Source organism: Vipera berus (genome assembly GCF_964194415.1).
Source record: "Vipera berus genome assembly, chromosome: 2".
NCBI lineage: Eukaryota > Metazoa > Chordata > Lepidosauria > Squamata > Viperidae > Vipera > Vipera berus.
In genome coordinates, this window is record NC_138203.1 from 19,415,354 (window position 1) to 19,432,137 (window position 16,784).

General features: G+C 37.8%; 1 protein-coding gene across 2 annotated transcripts in view; it reads left to right on the forward strand.

The window, feature by feature from the left end:
- The window catches only part of NIPBL (NIPBL cohesin loading factor), a 153,999-nt gene that overhangs the window by 108,559 nt on the left and 28,656 nt on the right, over positions 1 to 16,784 (forward strand). For both annotated transcript variants that reach the window (XM_081320531.1, XM_081320530.1), the window contains exons 21-24: positions 2,582 to 2,720; positions 3,773 to 3,855; positions 11,715 to 11,847; positions 12,475 to 12,618. In XM_081320531.1, the coding sequence (XP_081176657.1) occupies positions 2,582 to 2,720; positions 3,773 to 3,855; positions 11,715 to 11,847; positions 12,475 to 12,618 (499 nt within the window). The remainder of the gene's footprint in view (positions 1 to 2,581; positions 2,721 to 3,772; positions 3,856 to 11,714; positions 11,848 to 12,474; positions 12,619 to 16,784) is intronic.

Consider the following 16,784-nt stretch of genomic DNA (forward strand, 5'->3'; position numbering starts at 1 on the left):
TGTAGAACAAAAAATACAAGAAATGAACTGGGTTAAAGAATCAAACTTGGATTGTCACTCAGGCAGAATTGGGGCATATTAGAGGTTTTTTTAAAGAAACAAAATAAGCACTTTACATTTTTTTTTAATTGAAAAGTTTTATCATACATTTTATCTTTAACAAACCCCCCTACCCCTCCCCTATCCCTCCCTCCTTACCCCTCCCCCCCTCCCCCCCCCCCGACTTCCCAGAGCTAAGTACAAGGTATAAAAAACAAAAAAAAAGAATCATAAACAACCATATGCTAACAACCGTAAACTCTAAAATCTATCACTCTCTAGCTCATATAGGATAACTACAAACACTATTAATATAAAATATATAAAAAAAAGAGAAAAAAAAAAGAGAAAAGAAGGGAAGACTTATTCAAATGCTACATGAAACTTTTTAGTCCCATATTTGTTCTGGATATACTCAATCCATTTTCTCCACTCCATAATATAACGTTCTTGCGAATGATCTTTCAAATAGGCCGATATCTTTGCCATCTCTGCCAGGTCAGAAACCTTTAAAGTCCATTCTCCTATAGTCGGCAGTTCCTCCTTCTTCCAATACTGACCTATTAAGAGTCTTGCTGCCGTAATTAAATTCAACATCAACTTAGTGTCCACAACTGTAGCATCTGTAATTATTCCCAACAAAAAAAGTTGCGGACAAAACTTTATCCTCTGTTTAAAAATCTTCTGCATGCTCCACCAGACTTTTATCCAAAAAGCCTTAACCTTTTTACAAGTCCACCATATGTGAAAATATGTTGCGTCTTCGTCACCGCACCTCCAACATTTAGGCTGATAATTCGGATACATACTTGCAAGCTTTTTAGGATCTAGATGCCATCTATAAAACATTTTGTAAAAATTCTCTCTTAGATTTTGAGCTTGTGTAAATTTTACGTTCCTCACCCAAATCCTTTCCCATGTATCCATTGTAACTACTTCTTGAATATTTTGGGCCCATTTAATCATACAATCTTTAACAAGCTCTGTTTCTGAGTCAATTTCTATCAATGCAAGATATATCCGTTTGATATGTGCGGGACCCTGATTTCTAATTTGTTTTATCAAATTTTCATCAGTCATTGTAAAACCAATTTTCTGGTCTTCTTTCCACCTGGCCCGTAGCTGAGTATATTGAAACCAATTTTGAACAACCTTCTCTTCTCGCAAGAGGCTATATGATTTCAAACTCCAGACATTTCTTTCCAAGCTCAGAATCTCCTTGTACGTAGTCACATCATGTTTGAAACCAGCATGTATATTTTCTATTGCGTGTTTTGGAATTGCCCACAGTGGTATTTTACAATCTAGCTTATGTCTATACTTCTTCCAAACTCTCAACAATGCCTGTCTTAGAATATGCACTCTAAACACATTGTCTACCTTCTTGTCATACAACAAATATGCATGCCAGCCAAACAACAAATCGTGGCCCTCAAGATTTAATAATCTCTCTTGTGTCAAATTAATCCAATCACTTATTCCTACTAATGCAGCAGCTTCATAATATAGTTTAAGATTGGGCATTTTAAGACCACCTCTCTCACGAGTATCCTGCATAATCTTAAGTTTAACTCGTGGCCTTTTCCCTGCCCAAACAAATTTATTGATACCTCGCTGCCATTCCTCCAAATTAGAATCTTTCTTAAGAATAGGTATCATTTGAAATAAAAATAGAAATTTAGGCAGGACGTTCATTTTCACTGCTGCGATCCGTCCCAACAAGAACAATTGCAATTTTTCCCAACTCTCCAATTCTTTTTGAATTTTCCCCCACAGTTTTTCATAATTATTTTTATATAACTTTGTATTAGAGGGTGACAAAAGCACCCCCAAATATTTTACCCTTTTAACAATCTCAAATCCAGTTAATCCTTCTAAGAGAGCCTTTTGCGAAACTGTCATATTTTTAGCCAGAATTTTGGTTTTCTGTATATTAACTTTAAATCCAGAAACCTTCCCGTATTTGGAAGGTTTCTGCACTTTACATTAATTAGTCAATAAATTGCACAGTGATTTGTTTTGGTGGCTAAATGGAAATTCAGTTAAGAATAACACATTCTGTCTGTGCAATGTAGTAAATACAATGCTACCTTAAAACTGCCCAAACTTGGTTCCACTTTTCCTATTAGCTAGTTAATAGGTCTATGTTAAATCTACATTGAAAAAGTAAAAAAGGAGGAAGGGGGAGCCATGTATGAAACCTAGCTTTTAAACAAATGTATTTTTCAGAAATATAAACAATTATTGAAGAAAAATATTTTTAATGTGAAGAATGCTTGAATTTCATTGTGAATGTAAATATTAATTTTGTATAATATTTGTTCCAGTCATATCCTAGGTTTTGTATGTTTCACTCTTTTGGGATTGTTGAATACAGTAGCTTTCTATTTGCAAATCAGATCTGAAGTTTATTCATAGGAATGGGATGCAATCCTTTCTCAAAGGTTGATTCCATCTGAAAGCAGTCACTATCTGAAAATTTGTCATAGATTCAAATGTTGATTTTACTTTTGATAAACAAAGTTTTATATTTATTCAACAGATTGAACAGCAGTGATAAAGATGGGGAACCTATGTATATTCAGATGGTGACTGCATTAGTCTTACAATTGATTCAATGTGTTGTGCATCTACCATCAGGTGAAAAAGATTCTAATTCTGAAGAGGAATCAAATAAAAAGGTGAATCAATTTTGAAAGTATGTAATTGTTTCTATGTTTACGTTAGCCACTGATGTGAGGAATAAAAATATAATCATAGGAGTACATAACAAAGAAGTTGAAAAAGAAGGCAGTGAAGAAACTTTCAACAGAAGAAACAGATTAAACTAGAGAAAGTAGAGAAAGAAGGATATGGGAAACAGAACTGATGGATTAAAAGAAATTCAACTGTAGAGAAGTGAAACTTATTTTTTCTAATCTTTAACTCAATTATCTGAGTTTAGCTATCTACTGTTAACTGACACTAGGCCATATATCCTCTAGAAATGCTGTATGTCCTTCATATTTATAACTTGTCCCAATTCTGAAGAATTCTGGGAAATGAATAATAACAAACAACAAAATTATAACATTGTATAACAGTAATATAAAATAATTATACACACAGAAATTCTTGAATAAAAAAAATGTGACAGAGCCTCTCAATCAGATTCAAAAGGGCTGAAGGTTCACAGACAATGTAAATTACACATTTTGTTTGTAAAATGTCAGTAGGGTAGAATTGCCTATACTGTCTGAATAAAGTACTCTAAAGAATGGAGGCTATTTTGAGGAATGCCTGTCATCTGGTCTAGTCCTATTTACTTTTCACAGAGTGGGTGGTGGGATTATAGTCAGATCCTCTTCCCCATGACCTGTCAAAATTCGTTCTGATGTATTTCATCCAAAAGGCCTTTAAAGATAAAGCCTAGCACATTGAATTCAGCCTTGAAACTACTGGCAATCAGTGCAAAGTTTTTAAAATTGCAGTTAGATTGCAGTGAGACAATTGATTTACTAAAAGGAATTACTATATCATGTACCACTTTTGCAGATAGGAGTCATAGCCCCAATTACAATGTGTTATAATACTTTATTGTCTCTTAATTGTAAAGATAAATATTTTTCCTAATTTACATCACAGCATTATTGCCATTTTGCTCCTCCTCATCTATGGTGAGAACTGTATATATTTATCCAGTGTTGCATAAATTTCAATACATGTTTAGTAACTGTGTTTTGTTTTGTTTTAGATTGATCAGGATGTCCTCATTACAAATTCATATGAAACAGCTATGAGGGCAGCACAAAACTTCCTTTCTATTTTTCTCAAGAAGTGAGTAGATCTCACATTGTGTATTGTAGGAATTATTTTTATTGAATAACTCTAATTTGTCCCCATGGGTTTTTTTATATTCAGTAAGACAATGTGGAAATGGGAAACAAGATAGAGTTAGATCTTAATTCTAATTGCACAGCTCATTGCATATGTTGCTAAAAGTAGTGTAGAAAATTAAGCTGATATCTTCAGAGAAAATATTAATTTAAAACTGGAGACCATTTAAATTAAATACTTTGAAATAACATTCTACCTTTTAATTATTTTTCTTCTTACTCTAAAATTGAAATATTGTAGGTTTTAATCATTCATCAGAATACTTTTTCCACACTATTAACTGTCAGCATGTATAAATATATTCAGAAACTGATTGACTATATGGTTCTGTAGCCTAAGTATCATTCCTGTCTTCACTCTGTTAAAATTCTAAGTTATAAAACATACATACAGGTAGTCCTTGACTTACAACCATTTGTTTAGTGACCATTCAAAGTTACAATGGCATTGGAAAAAGCGACTTATGACCAGTTTTCAGACTTACGACCATTGCAGCATCCCCATGGTGATGTGATCAAAATTCTGGCATTTGGCAGCTGGCATGTATTTATGACGGTTGCACTTTCTGTGGTTATGTGATCACCATTTGCAGCCTTCCCATCCGGCTTTGAATAAACAGATTTAATGAGGGAAGCCAGGTTTGTTTAACAACCCTGTGATTCACTTAACAACTGCGGTGATTTGCCTAACTGTGGCAAAAAGGTGACAACTGCCTTGGGGCAGTTGGACTCAATTGGCTACCTGTATAGTTATCACTGAAAAATAAGTATCATGTATAAGTAATTAGGATTCAATAAATTAATGCCATTAGTGTTCTGCTAGTGAAAAGGGCACCACTGAGTTTTTTTTCTTCTCTCATTTTTGGAATAAGAGTCTTTCTACAACAGATTGGGTATATGCAGAAAAGTTCCTTTGACAGTGTGAATAATGAAACTCCTGTTCTACAAGTGTGTCATATATTATACATTATTTCAGGACCATTTGTAACTTTCTAGAGCTTATCCAGTTTTCTGGTGGACCCATGCCAATTGTACCATATGACTAGATTTTGGATCCTACTGATCAGGTTTTTTTTTAAATGCCATGGTATTAACATATTCTTGATAAATAAAAGATCTTTTGCTTATTGAAATTCTTTATTTTTTACTACTTTTTGGTAAGATAGAAAAATGTGGGATAGACAGCATCAACACTAGATGGATTCTTAACAGGCTGACCAACCACACTTAATGTATAGTCCTCAATGGAATTATATCTACATGGAGGTGGAGGGAATCAAGCAGTGAGGTTCTATCTTAGGCCCAATACTCTTCAACATTTTCATAAATGACTTAGCTGATGAGATAGAAGGAGAACTTGTCAAATTTACAGACAAAACTAAATGGGGGTGGGGGAATGGATAACCAGCTAGTCTCAAGATCCAGAAAGTTCTTGATAGATTGTACACTGGGCTCTGTCCAACTAAGTGCAATTCAGTGGTGAGAAAAGTAAGGTTTACACTTAGGCAAGAAAAACAAAATGAACCGATATAGAATAGGTTCTATGTGGCTCAACAGCAGTAACTATGAGAGTGATCTAGAAGTCCTAGTGGACAACCACTTAAAGGAGTATGCTGCAGTTGCCAAAAAGCCAATGGAGTCCTAGGCTGCAACATCAGAGGGATAGTGTCAAGATCACATGAAGTGTTAGTCCCGCTTTATACTGCTTTGGTAAAACCACACTTGGAATACTGCATCCAGTTTTGTTCACCATGACAACAAAGAATATGTAGAGATTCTAGAAAGGGTGCAGAGTAGAGCACAGAGATGATTAGGGGGCTGGTGGCTAAAACATATGATGAATAGTTGCCAAAACTGTGTATGGCTAATCTGACAAAGAGAAGGACTAGGGCTAACATGATAACAGTCTTCCAATATTTGAGGGGCTGTCACAGAGAAGAAAGGGTTGACCTATTCTGCATAGCACCTGAGGGCAGCACAAGTTGTAACAATGAAAACCTGTCAAGGAGAGATCCAACCTAGAATTAAGGAGAAGTTTGCTATCAGTGAGAACAATAAATCAGTGGAACAGCTTGCCTTCAGAAGTTGTGGATGCTCTATCTCTGGAGGTGTCTATGGAGATTTTCAGTCATCCAAGTCATGGTTGTTCCAAAGATGCTTTTTTTTAAAAAGGCAGAACTGAAGAAGCTTCTTGGATGAGAAGAGAAATGTTTTCAAGAAATAAAGTCAAGTTGCCCTTTGAAAAAGCACCTTTGGGACATCCATCCTGTCTGCAGATTAGATAACCATTTGTCTGGAATGGTATAGGGTCTCCTGCTTAAACAGGGAGTTGGACTAGAAGACCTCCAAGAAGATCCCTTCCAACTCTGTTATTCTATTATTATTATTATTATTATTATTATTATTATTATTATTATTATTATTATTATTATTATTATTATTATTCTACTGCACCCTTAAATTAATTCACTAATTTATTAGTCCTCTTAATTTGTTAATTAAAAAATAAATCTTCAAAGCCTTGGAAATATTCATCAGAATACCTTATCCCTCTGGTGTGATGTTTGGCCTTTGATTTTTTTGGCCTAAAGGCTCATTTTATAAACGTGAATTCCGACATTGCAAGAACAAATATTTCTTGGATGGGCATAAACTTCCTTTTTTTTTCTTTTTAGAAGTTTCCATAAAAAGGCTAGGTGTTTACTGAACATGCTAATGTTCAGATGATTTGGTTTCTTTTTTGTTACAATCCACTATCTGTGGTAACCCACTTCAAACAGTGGTTTCAGTTTTTTGTCTGTTGCTTGTTTATAGTATCATGGGATAGAGAATTGACAGGGAAGACTGTGGCTGTATTGGTGCATATTTGATTGTTTCATGGCTGGATGATTGTAATAATATTCTGGCAGTTATTTCCAATTCTCTATATTCCTTGATTCTATTACCATTCAATTTGTTCTGGACCTTCTGCACTATGCCCATGTTTGTTACATCACAGGCCTCTTCACTGGCTGCCAGTTCATATACTGATGTTTATGTTGAGGGTCCTCCATATTTCCCTTGTATCTATCTGCTCTTATTTATCCCTACAGCTCTGTTTATTTGTTACAGGTAGTCCTGGACTTAGAATCATTTGTTTAGTGACTGAAGTTACAACAGGTTTTCACACTTATGACCATTGCAGCATTGCTGTGGTCACATGATCAGAATTGAGGCACTTGGCAACTGGCATGACTGTTGAACTATCCTGGGCTCATGTGATCACCATTTGTAACAAAATCAGGTCCCTAGCACTTTAGAAAAAGCCAGCAGGGTTAGGACCAACATTCTTCTGAAGGAAGAACATTCTAGAGGACAAGTGCTGTGACAGGAAAAGCCCATCTATTTAACATTCAGGAGCTGATGAGACCTGGAGCATGCCTATCTTGCCAGACAGGGTAGGACAGGTAGAAACAACCGGGGAGAGATGGCCCCTTAAATAACTCAGTTCCAACCCATGAAGGGTTGTAAAAGTGAGAAACAGCACCTTGAATTACATCTGGAAGCACACCAGTAACAAGTGCAATTCACAAATTGGTGGTGTAACATGCACTTAGAGATCTCTGGCAGCAGAAAGTCCAAACAACCAAAACTGCTCAGTCTTGTTTAGGTTGAGCCTAGGGAAAATTGGGAACTGGACAAAAAGGTTGAAAGTAGGAGCTCTCATTGGTAGTTTAGATAGTATTTTATCTTATCAAAGATATACACATACTTTGCAGTAGAATATTCTCTTAAATATTATGTTCTTTGTTTATTTTAGTTTAAAATATTGGTTTTACTGATTGTTGTGAATAATTTTATTGAATGGATTTCTGTAACTTATGTTCTTTTCTTTTTGCTGGCATAGCAACTTAGTAAAGATTTATTACTACTATTTTAATTTAATGTTAGTTTAATCCTGAACTATTATTTAGTCCACAAAAGCTCCTCTTCACCCATGGACATTGAATCTTGGAGGGAAAATTCAGGACATGCTTTAAGAGCTATTCATCTGAATTGCCCTCTTTACTATAGGAGTAATGAAACTTCCCCTTCGTCTATCTCAAGATCGCCAAGAGTACAGCTGATTACATTCTTTCATTCATTTGCTGTATATTTTCCCAACAACAATCCAGTGAAGTAGGTTGGCCTGAGAAAGTGTGAGTGGCCCTAAATCAACCAGTGAGCTTTCGTGCCCAAAACTGATCTTGAAACTGTGACTTGATTCTTGTACTAAGTATGTCTCCCAATAGGTTCCATGTGATTTTTTGAGGATGTATCATTGATCTGTCTTTCATAATCTTAGACCATGGATACATACTCCCTAGAACAACTCAAGCAATCATTACACACATTGACCTTTTCCATGTTCTGGAATTTCATTAATTAAATATGCTTTGGCCTGATTGCACAACACACAGCTTTTTGAAATACTAATGTCTCATATTCAAGATTTTTTGTCTCCTTGAAGATGTTTACTTATGAGTTGTCCTGACATGACCAATCTCCATCATTTTTCATTTGTTTTTTTTAGGACTTGAAGATTGCAAAGATTTTGGCCTTTGCTCTGAGCTGCTGTCCATTTTAATTTTCTAATGGAACTTGTGTTCTGAACCTAATTGCTATGTTTCTAAAGCCTCTTTGGTTTATTTGACATCTCATTATCATTGTCACTTGATGCTGAATTTGAGGATTATGATACTTTTACCTTAGTTTTTTCTATATGAATAGTGTACATACTGGTCCTCCACCAATAAGGTACAATTTGCTTTTTAAATAGCTGACCTAGTTGCATAATCTCATGGTATCTCACCACAAACCTCAAGCTGTTCTATTCAGTCCATAGATCACCTCAGCTTCTAGATCTATTACAAGAAGTATTCCTTTATTCCTTTTCAGATTTTCTGATTTGTAAGGACAGTAGATACACACAGATGAGTTTAAGCCCTATTGCTTATGTGACTCCATATGCTTCAGCCATTTTCAATTTCTTCCCTAATAAGAATTGACCTGTGTGGTTTTCCAACTGCTAAGCTATTTAAAGGCTGCAACTTCATGTATTTGTTCTGTCCGTTTTTGGATGTGTCTTCTATAGGATTAGTACCTCTATTTCACTTTTCCAGGTACGGACATAATACATCTACTCCTCTCAGTTCAGCCTTGAGTCAAGAAATTCTCTCTGGAAATGTTCTCTCTGCTTGTTCTCACCACTGATACATCCATGCCCAGGTGAGGAGCTCACATCTGAACAGCCTGCATCTGAGGTGCTTGGTCAAGGCATAAAGCATTGCAACACTTCAGTGAGCTTGAGCTCCTTGTAGTTTAGCTTACACTGGCAGCTTTTTAAGGCTGTCTCTGTGGTCAGATTTTCATGTTAGTTCCTTGGTAACTATAAAAAAGACAGCACAAAAAGTCTGGCCCTCTTTTTGCATCTTACAGCATTGATATATCTGACACTCCATCTTCATCTTGGCAATTTGTATGTCTGAAAACAAGAACATACTCACCAAGAGTTACAGCTCTTCTAGAATAGTGACCCACAAATGAAAACTATATTGATGGTGACCATTATCAGATGCCATTTGGTCAACCTGTTTACAAATTGAGACAGGTAATGTGTAATATTTTGCAGTTGGGGCTAAGGAGATCTTTGGTCTCTTGGTAATCCATTTTTTCTTGGAATGGCCCTGTTTTAGGCATATTTGTCCATTCTCCTGCTGATCAGATCCTGACAAAGATAAAAAGAGATTAACCAACCATAATGTCATCATACCATGTTAGCATTGACAGCCACGGTTCACCATTTACTTCATCTTGTTTCTACAAATACCTCTGCCTTCTCAATCTCCTCTCCTTGCATTGGAGAAACTTTTTCATCCAGTTCCTGAGATACAGGAGATTATGGTAGCTTCTGGGAATCTTTCTATTCTATTCTGTCTTTCTATTCTGATATGTAGAAATTCTTTGTAGAAACAGTAATTTCATCCCATGAAATTTCACATCCATTGTTTTTTTTGTTTTTTACTTGTATTTGAAAGAGCAAAGTTTGGTTGTATTGTCCATTAAAGTCTACCTTATAGATTACTTTGTTTCTTTTTTTTAATACTTTTGTTATTTTTTCATGAAAAGTTTAGCATATTTTTCTTTTCCTTTACTCCCATATATTTTATAGTACTTTATCACTGCTTATTCATAGAGTCTCTCCATGGCTATCACCAACATTCTCCTCATGAAGTGTAGTTTTTCTAGTAACTGTGACATCAGCTTGTCCTACTGGGAGAACTGCTTGACAAATGAAGAAATCTTCTATATTATATTTAGGAAAAATCATCCTTTGCTCAGATATTTCCTTCCTTTTGAATCAATGTGTCATATAGTATAATCTATTTTTCCCCCACCATTGGAAATGATCATCACACCATACTTTAGGTGGTTGTTATGCTCTTGCTTTTTAGCTGGACCACGTGGCACCATTCCTGTAGTGGAGTTAAACATAATTTAATTTATTGAATTAATAAATTAATGGCTACTTAGGCTTAGTCTTTCACTTTTTTCCATAGCTGCAGACTGGGCCTCTATTCCACTTTGGAACATGTTTTTAGTCACTGCATGATGACAAGATACTCTTCTAGACCTGAATCTGTTTTGTCACTCATAATGTGTGGATCACTGAGATCATGATGATGGAGAATTGGTTACTTACTTGTAACTGAGTTGTCAAGTGGTCATCTTGGAATTCAGAAAATTCACTTCCCATTCCTTCTATTGTTCGTTTGGATTTTCTGTGTTACTGTTAGATTTTTGTGACATAACATGTGTGATGGGGAAGGCTGTCCCCCAAACAATTCTGTAAGCACTAGAAAGGTGCTTCTCAATCTTGGTTACTTCCACATGTATGGACTTCAGTTCACATAATTCCTCAGCTAAAGTAGCCACAACTGCCATATCTGGAACTTGAGTGTCTGTACATGTTGGATTTGTCCAGATTGAGAAACACTGCTGCAGAATGCTTAGCTCTGATTCATAACCCATATGTGAATTTACAGATGATCCCTTGAAGAATTGTAGTTATAGATAAATAACAATTTCTTGTAAAAGGAAATTGAATTATGTTAGATTTAGCCTAGTCATCCCTTTCTATTGAAATGTTTGTTCAGTTCAGAAATTGGATAAAATCAAATAATGTTGCTGGTGATGTTTTTAAAGCCCTAATATAGGACAAAGATATTGGAAGGGCAGCCCAATTCCTGTCTTACAGAGATCTTTAGAGGTCCTCTGTCACACCTCAACAATCCATGAAATTGAAACTGAGCACTTAAGCTCTGCACTTAAGCTCTGAAACTTGTTTTAAGAGACATGTCTTTTTTTGCTAACACTCAGATGTAATTGCTATTTTCTGCTTCAGAGGAAGCTTTGTTGTATAATCCTTGTTTTTAAACAATTTTTTATTTAACGTTTAAAATGATTGCTATTGTATTTTTCTACTGGTTACTTTTATATATTGATATTGAATATGCAAGTATTTTACTTTTCAGAAATGAGTGTCTTGATTATATGTTGCCTAAAAATTGGAAAATTAGCAGAATAGAAATACTTTAAATATATAAATAACCTTGCCATGTTCTATATCACTACCAAATGATAGAGGATTATTATTTGACCCATTTAACTGATATAGTAAATCTTTTTGATGATTGGAATTATTTTAACTTCCAACTTCATTCCCAAGTTTATAATGTAGTTTGTGATTAATATGCTTCCCATTCTCATTTTTTTCATCAGATGTGGTAGCAAACAAGGTGAAGAGGATTATAGACCACTTTTTGAGAACTTTGTTCAAGATCTTCTTTCCACTGTCAATAAACCAGAATGGCCAGCTGCAGAATTGCTACTTAGTTTATTGGGAAGATTACTGGTAAATATATGGATTAAAAAAAATTGTTTGCACTTTAACAAAGGCTTGTTCTTTATCACAGCTTAGTGCATCATTCTGAACCTCAGATGTTTTGGTGAAAAGCTCAGTTTCAATGTGCATTCTTATAGGTGCATCTTCTACTTTTTTCTTAATTCTGAAGGATGGTCATAACAGCCCCAGATCCCAGAATATCTAAAATCTTTCCTCAAATTTAAGGAAAGTGGGTATTTAAAAAATAAATCTGATGTGCAATTCAATTCTAATTTGAAAGCATGATATTTAAATTTGTATGTTTAGAGTTTATTTCAGTTTTATAAGAAATTAGATTCCTAGTGTTGATTAATTTGTTATGGCTAGCTTTAATCAGTTAGATAATACTTTCAAATGATGCATCAGGATACAAACCTTCATCCAGTAGCATTTGTGCAGATAATAAAAAAAGAGTATGTTGTTTACTTCTAACACTGGTTTTTAAGTAACTGCTTGTGCTTATGTGCAACCTGGACATGGGTGCATAAGCTTCTAAAGCTGCTACTGTTACCATATTTTTTGGAAAAGATCAGGCAATGTACAAAGCATATTGAGGGAGAAAGAACAGGTGTGACAAAAGTGTTGTGTTTTTGTTAGGTTCATCAATTTAGTAATAAATCAACAGAGATGGCTTTGAGAGTGGCATCACTTGACTATCTTGGAACTGTAGCAGCACGATTGAGAAAAGATGCAGTCACTAGCAAAATGGATCAAGGATCTATAGCCCGAATTTTAAAACAGGTTTGATGCTTTTCTTGGTTCTAAGGAAAAATGTTCAAATAATGATTGAATAATTATTATAATAAAAATATTTTTACTAAGATGTATACTAAAGTATAATAAAAAGTAGCATGAGACTGAATATGTGTATGGTCAGAAACAAATTATTTTTGGTTTTGTGACACATCCATGTTGAATTATTCTTAGTAGAAAATTTTTGTTGTTTCTTATTTTAATCAATTTAGCAAGAGTAATGTTGAGAGGAAACCCAGTTTGGTGTAGTGATAAAGGCATCAAGTGAGAAACTGGAAGATTCTGAGTATTGATTTATTTGGTGCCTTTGAAGTCAGCTGTCTGGAGAAGTCTGTAGTTTTCTTGGCAAGATTTTAAAAGTAATTTGCCATTGCCTCCTTCCTAGGACTTAAAGAAAGTGACTGGCCCCAGGTCACCCATCTGGCTTTGCCATCTCCTTAGCTCATTTCAGCCTTCTTTTCCCCTTCATGAAAAATCAGGATATGAACAAAATCTACCTATTTTCCAGCAACTCACTTCTGTGATCAGGTTTTGTCCATTCCATCACAATATAACATGTTAAATACATGGATTTTTTTCTCTGATTCTTTAAATATCATGGGCAAATAGATTGAATTCATGGATATTTGTTCTCATTTGGAAGATAATATTTTTGGGCAATTGCAGTAACTGGAAAGACTAATTTTTAATGAACAAAAATGAATTGGCATTGCATTCTAATATCTCATTTCTACCATTCATTAAAGTCATAAATGTATTATATTCTATAGAACCAGAAATTTTCTATGTAGATAAGATTTTTATAGAGCTATAATGCTTATCTTATCTTATCTTATCGTCAGAGACGGGGCCTAGAGAGCTGTTGGAGATCCAGCCGATCCGAATCCGACCGATCGCGACTAAGGTCCTTTACGAGGTCTTATCTCGCGGCGCTAAGGAGGGCAAGGTCTAATTACTTTGCTACCCTTATCGCGTCTGCAGATAATCGCCCGACCGCCCTGTTTAGGGTGACCCGCTCCCTCCTTAATCTAGAGGTGAAGGAGGATCCCTTGCAGGGTCGTGCTGAGGAATTTAGCCAACATCTGCTGGACAAAATCGCTCGGATCCGGACCAGTCTGGATTCCAACTGGGCAGAGTCTGACGATGAGAACATGGACAGTCTTGTTGATGTTATCTGGGAAGAGTTCGATCCTGTGACTCTGGACGAGGTAGAAAGGATCATGAGGAAGCTAAGCTCCACTACATCCTTATTGGACCCATGCCCCTCCTGGCTGGTTTATGCGGCTCGGGATGGGACACGAGGCTGGATCCATGCAGTGGTAACTGCTTCATTAAAAGAGGGCAGTTTCCCCGCAGCCTTGAAAGAAGCGGTGGTGAGACCCCTCCTCAAAAAGCCTTCCCTGGACCCAGCTGTTTTAAACAACTTTCGCCCGGTCTCCAACCTTCGCTTTCTTGCGAAGGTTGTTGAGAGCGTAGTGGCGCATCAGCTTCCTCTGTTCCTGGAAGATACTGATTATCTAGACCCGTACCAATCGGGTTTCAGGCCCGGATACAGCACGGAAACGGCATTGGTCGCTCTGATGAATGATCTCTGGCGGGCTCGGGACAGGGGTCATTCCTCTGTCCTTGTTCTATTAGACCTCTCTGCGGCTTTTGATACCATCGACCATGGTATCTTACTGCGGCGTCTCAGGAGATTGGGAGTGGGAGGCACTGTTCTTCAGTGGTTCTCCTCCTACCTTCTGGAACGTTCACAGTGGGTGTCGGCGGGTGGCCAGAGATCGACCCTGAGGCCTCTCATTTATGGAGTTCCTCAGGGGTCGGTCCTCTCACCTCTCCTGTTTAACATCTATATGAAGCCGCTAGGTGAGATCATCCGTGGTTTTGGAGTGGGTTATCATCAGTATGCTGATGACACCCAGCTTTTCATCTCGACCCCAAACCACATCAGTGATGCCCTCGACGTGATGTTCCGTTGCCTGGAAGTGGTCCGGGAATGGATGGGGAGGAACAGGCTTCAACTCAACCCGGACAAGACTGAATGGCTGTACATACCGGCATGTCAGGATATTCAGATTATTCCATCTCTAAATATCGGGGCGAGTTATTACCCCCCGTAGATAAGGCTCGCAATCTGGGTGTCCTCTTAGATTCACAGCTCTCCTTAGAAGATCATATAGGAGCTGTAACTAGAGGGGCCTTCACCCAGGTTCGTCTGGTGCGCCAGCTGCGACCCTATCTGGACCTGGATGCCTTGCGTACAGTCACCCATGCACTTGTGACCTCTCATCTTGACTACTGCAACGCTCTTTACATGGGGCTGCCCTTGAGAACCACTCGGAAGCTTCAGCTGGTGCAGAGTGCAGCTGCACGAGTGCTTTTGGAGGTCTCCCGATACTCCCATATTACACCTCTGCTCCGTGAGCTGCACTGGCTTCCAGTTGCCTTCCGGGTGAAATTCAAGGTGCTAGTGATGACATACAAAGCCCTACATGGCGTGGGTCCGGATTACCTACGGGAGCACCTACTGCCAGCGTCAACATCCCTCCGTCCTGTGCGCTCCCACAGAGAGGGCCTCCTCAGGGTGCCACCGGTCAGAGAATGTCGGCTGGTGACCCCCAGGGGGAGAGCATTCTCGGTGGGTGCGCCAATCCTTTGGAACCGCTTACCAGCTGAAATCCGGATGGCCCCCGACCTTCGCTCCTTCCGGCGTGATCTAAAAACTTATCTATTCCAACAAGCTGGCCTGGCCTGATGGATTTGGGTTTTAAAATTTTCTCACTTTATTGCTTTATTGTATTCTTACTTTATTGCTCTGTACACCGCCCTGAGTCCTCCGGGAGAAGGGCGGTATATAAAACAAACAAAGAAACAAATAAATAAATAAAATCTTCAGGTAGTCCAATTATGTATACAGGTGAAACTCGAAAAATTTGAATATCGTGCAAAAGTTCATTTATTTCAGTAATGCAACTTAAAAGGGGAAACTAATATATGAGATAAACTCATTACATGCAAAGCAAGATAGTTCAAGCCGTGATTTGTCATAATTGTGATGATTATGGCATACAGCTCATGAAAACCCCAAATCCACAATCTCAGAAAATTAGAATATTGTGAAAAGGTGCAATATTCTAGGCTCAAAGTGTCCCACTCTAATCAGCTAATTAAGCCATAACACCTGCAAAGGGTTCCTGAGCCTTTAAATGGTCTCTCAGTCTGGTTCAGTAGGAATCACAATCATGGGGGAGACTGCTGACCTGACAGTTGTGCAGAAAACCATCACTGACACCCTCCACAAGGAGGGAAAGCCTCAAAAGGTAATTGCAAAAGAAGTTGGATGTTCCCAAAGTGCTGTATCAAAGCACATTAATAGAAAGTTATGTGTAAGGGAAAAGTGTGGAAGAAAAAGGTGCACAAGCAGCAGGGATGACCGCAGCCTGGAGAGGATTGTCAGGAAAAGGCCATTCAAAAGTGTTGGGGACTTTCACAAGGAGTGGACTGAGGCTGGAGTCAGTGCATCAAGAGCCACCACACACAGACGGATCCTGGACATGGGCTTCAAATGTCGTATTCCTCTTGTCAAGCCGCTCCTGAACTACAAACAACGTCAGAAGCGTCTTACCTGGGCTAAAGAAAAACAGACCTGGTCTGTTGCTCAGTGGTCCAAAGTCCTCTTTTTTGATGAGAGCAACTTCTGCATCTCATTTGGAAACCAAGGACCCAGAGTCTGGAGGAAGAATGGAGAGGCACACACTGCAAGATGCTTGAAGTCCAGTGTGAAGTTTCCACAGTCTGTGTTGATTTGAGGAGCCATGTCATCTGCTGGTGTTGGTCCACTGTGCTTCATTAAGTCCAGGGTCAACGCAGCCATCTACCAGGAGATTTTGGAGCACTTCATGCTTCCTTCCACGGACGAGCTTTATGGGGATGCTGACTTCATTTTCCAGCAGGACTTGGCACCTGCCCACACTGCCAAAAGCACCAAAACCTGGTTCAATGACCGTGGGATTACTGTGCTTGATTGGCCAGCAAAGTCGCCTGACCTGAACCTTGGGGCATTGCCAAGAGAAAGATGAGAGACCTGAGACCGAACAATGCAGAAGAGCTGAAGGCCGCTATTGAAGCATCCTGGTCTTCCATAACACCTCAGC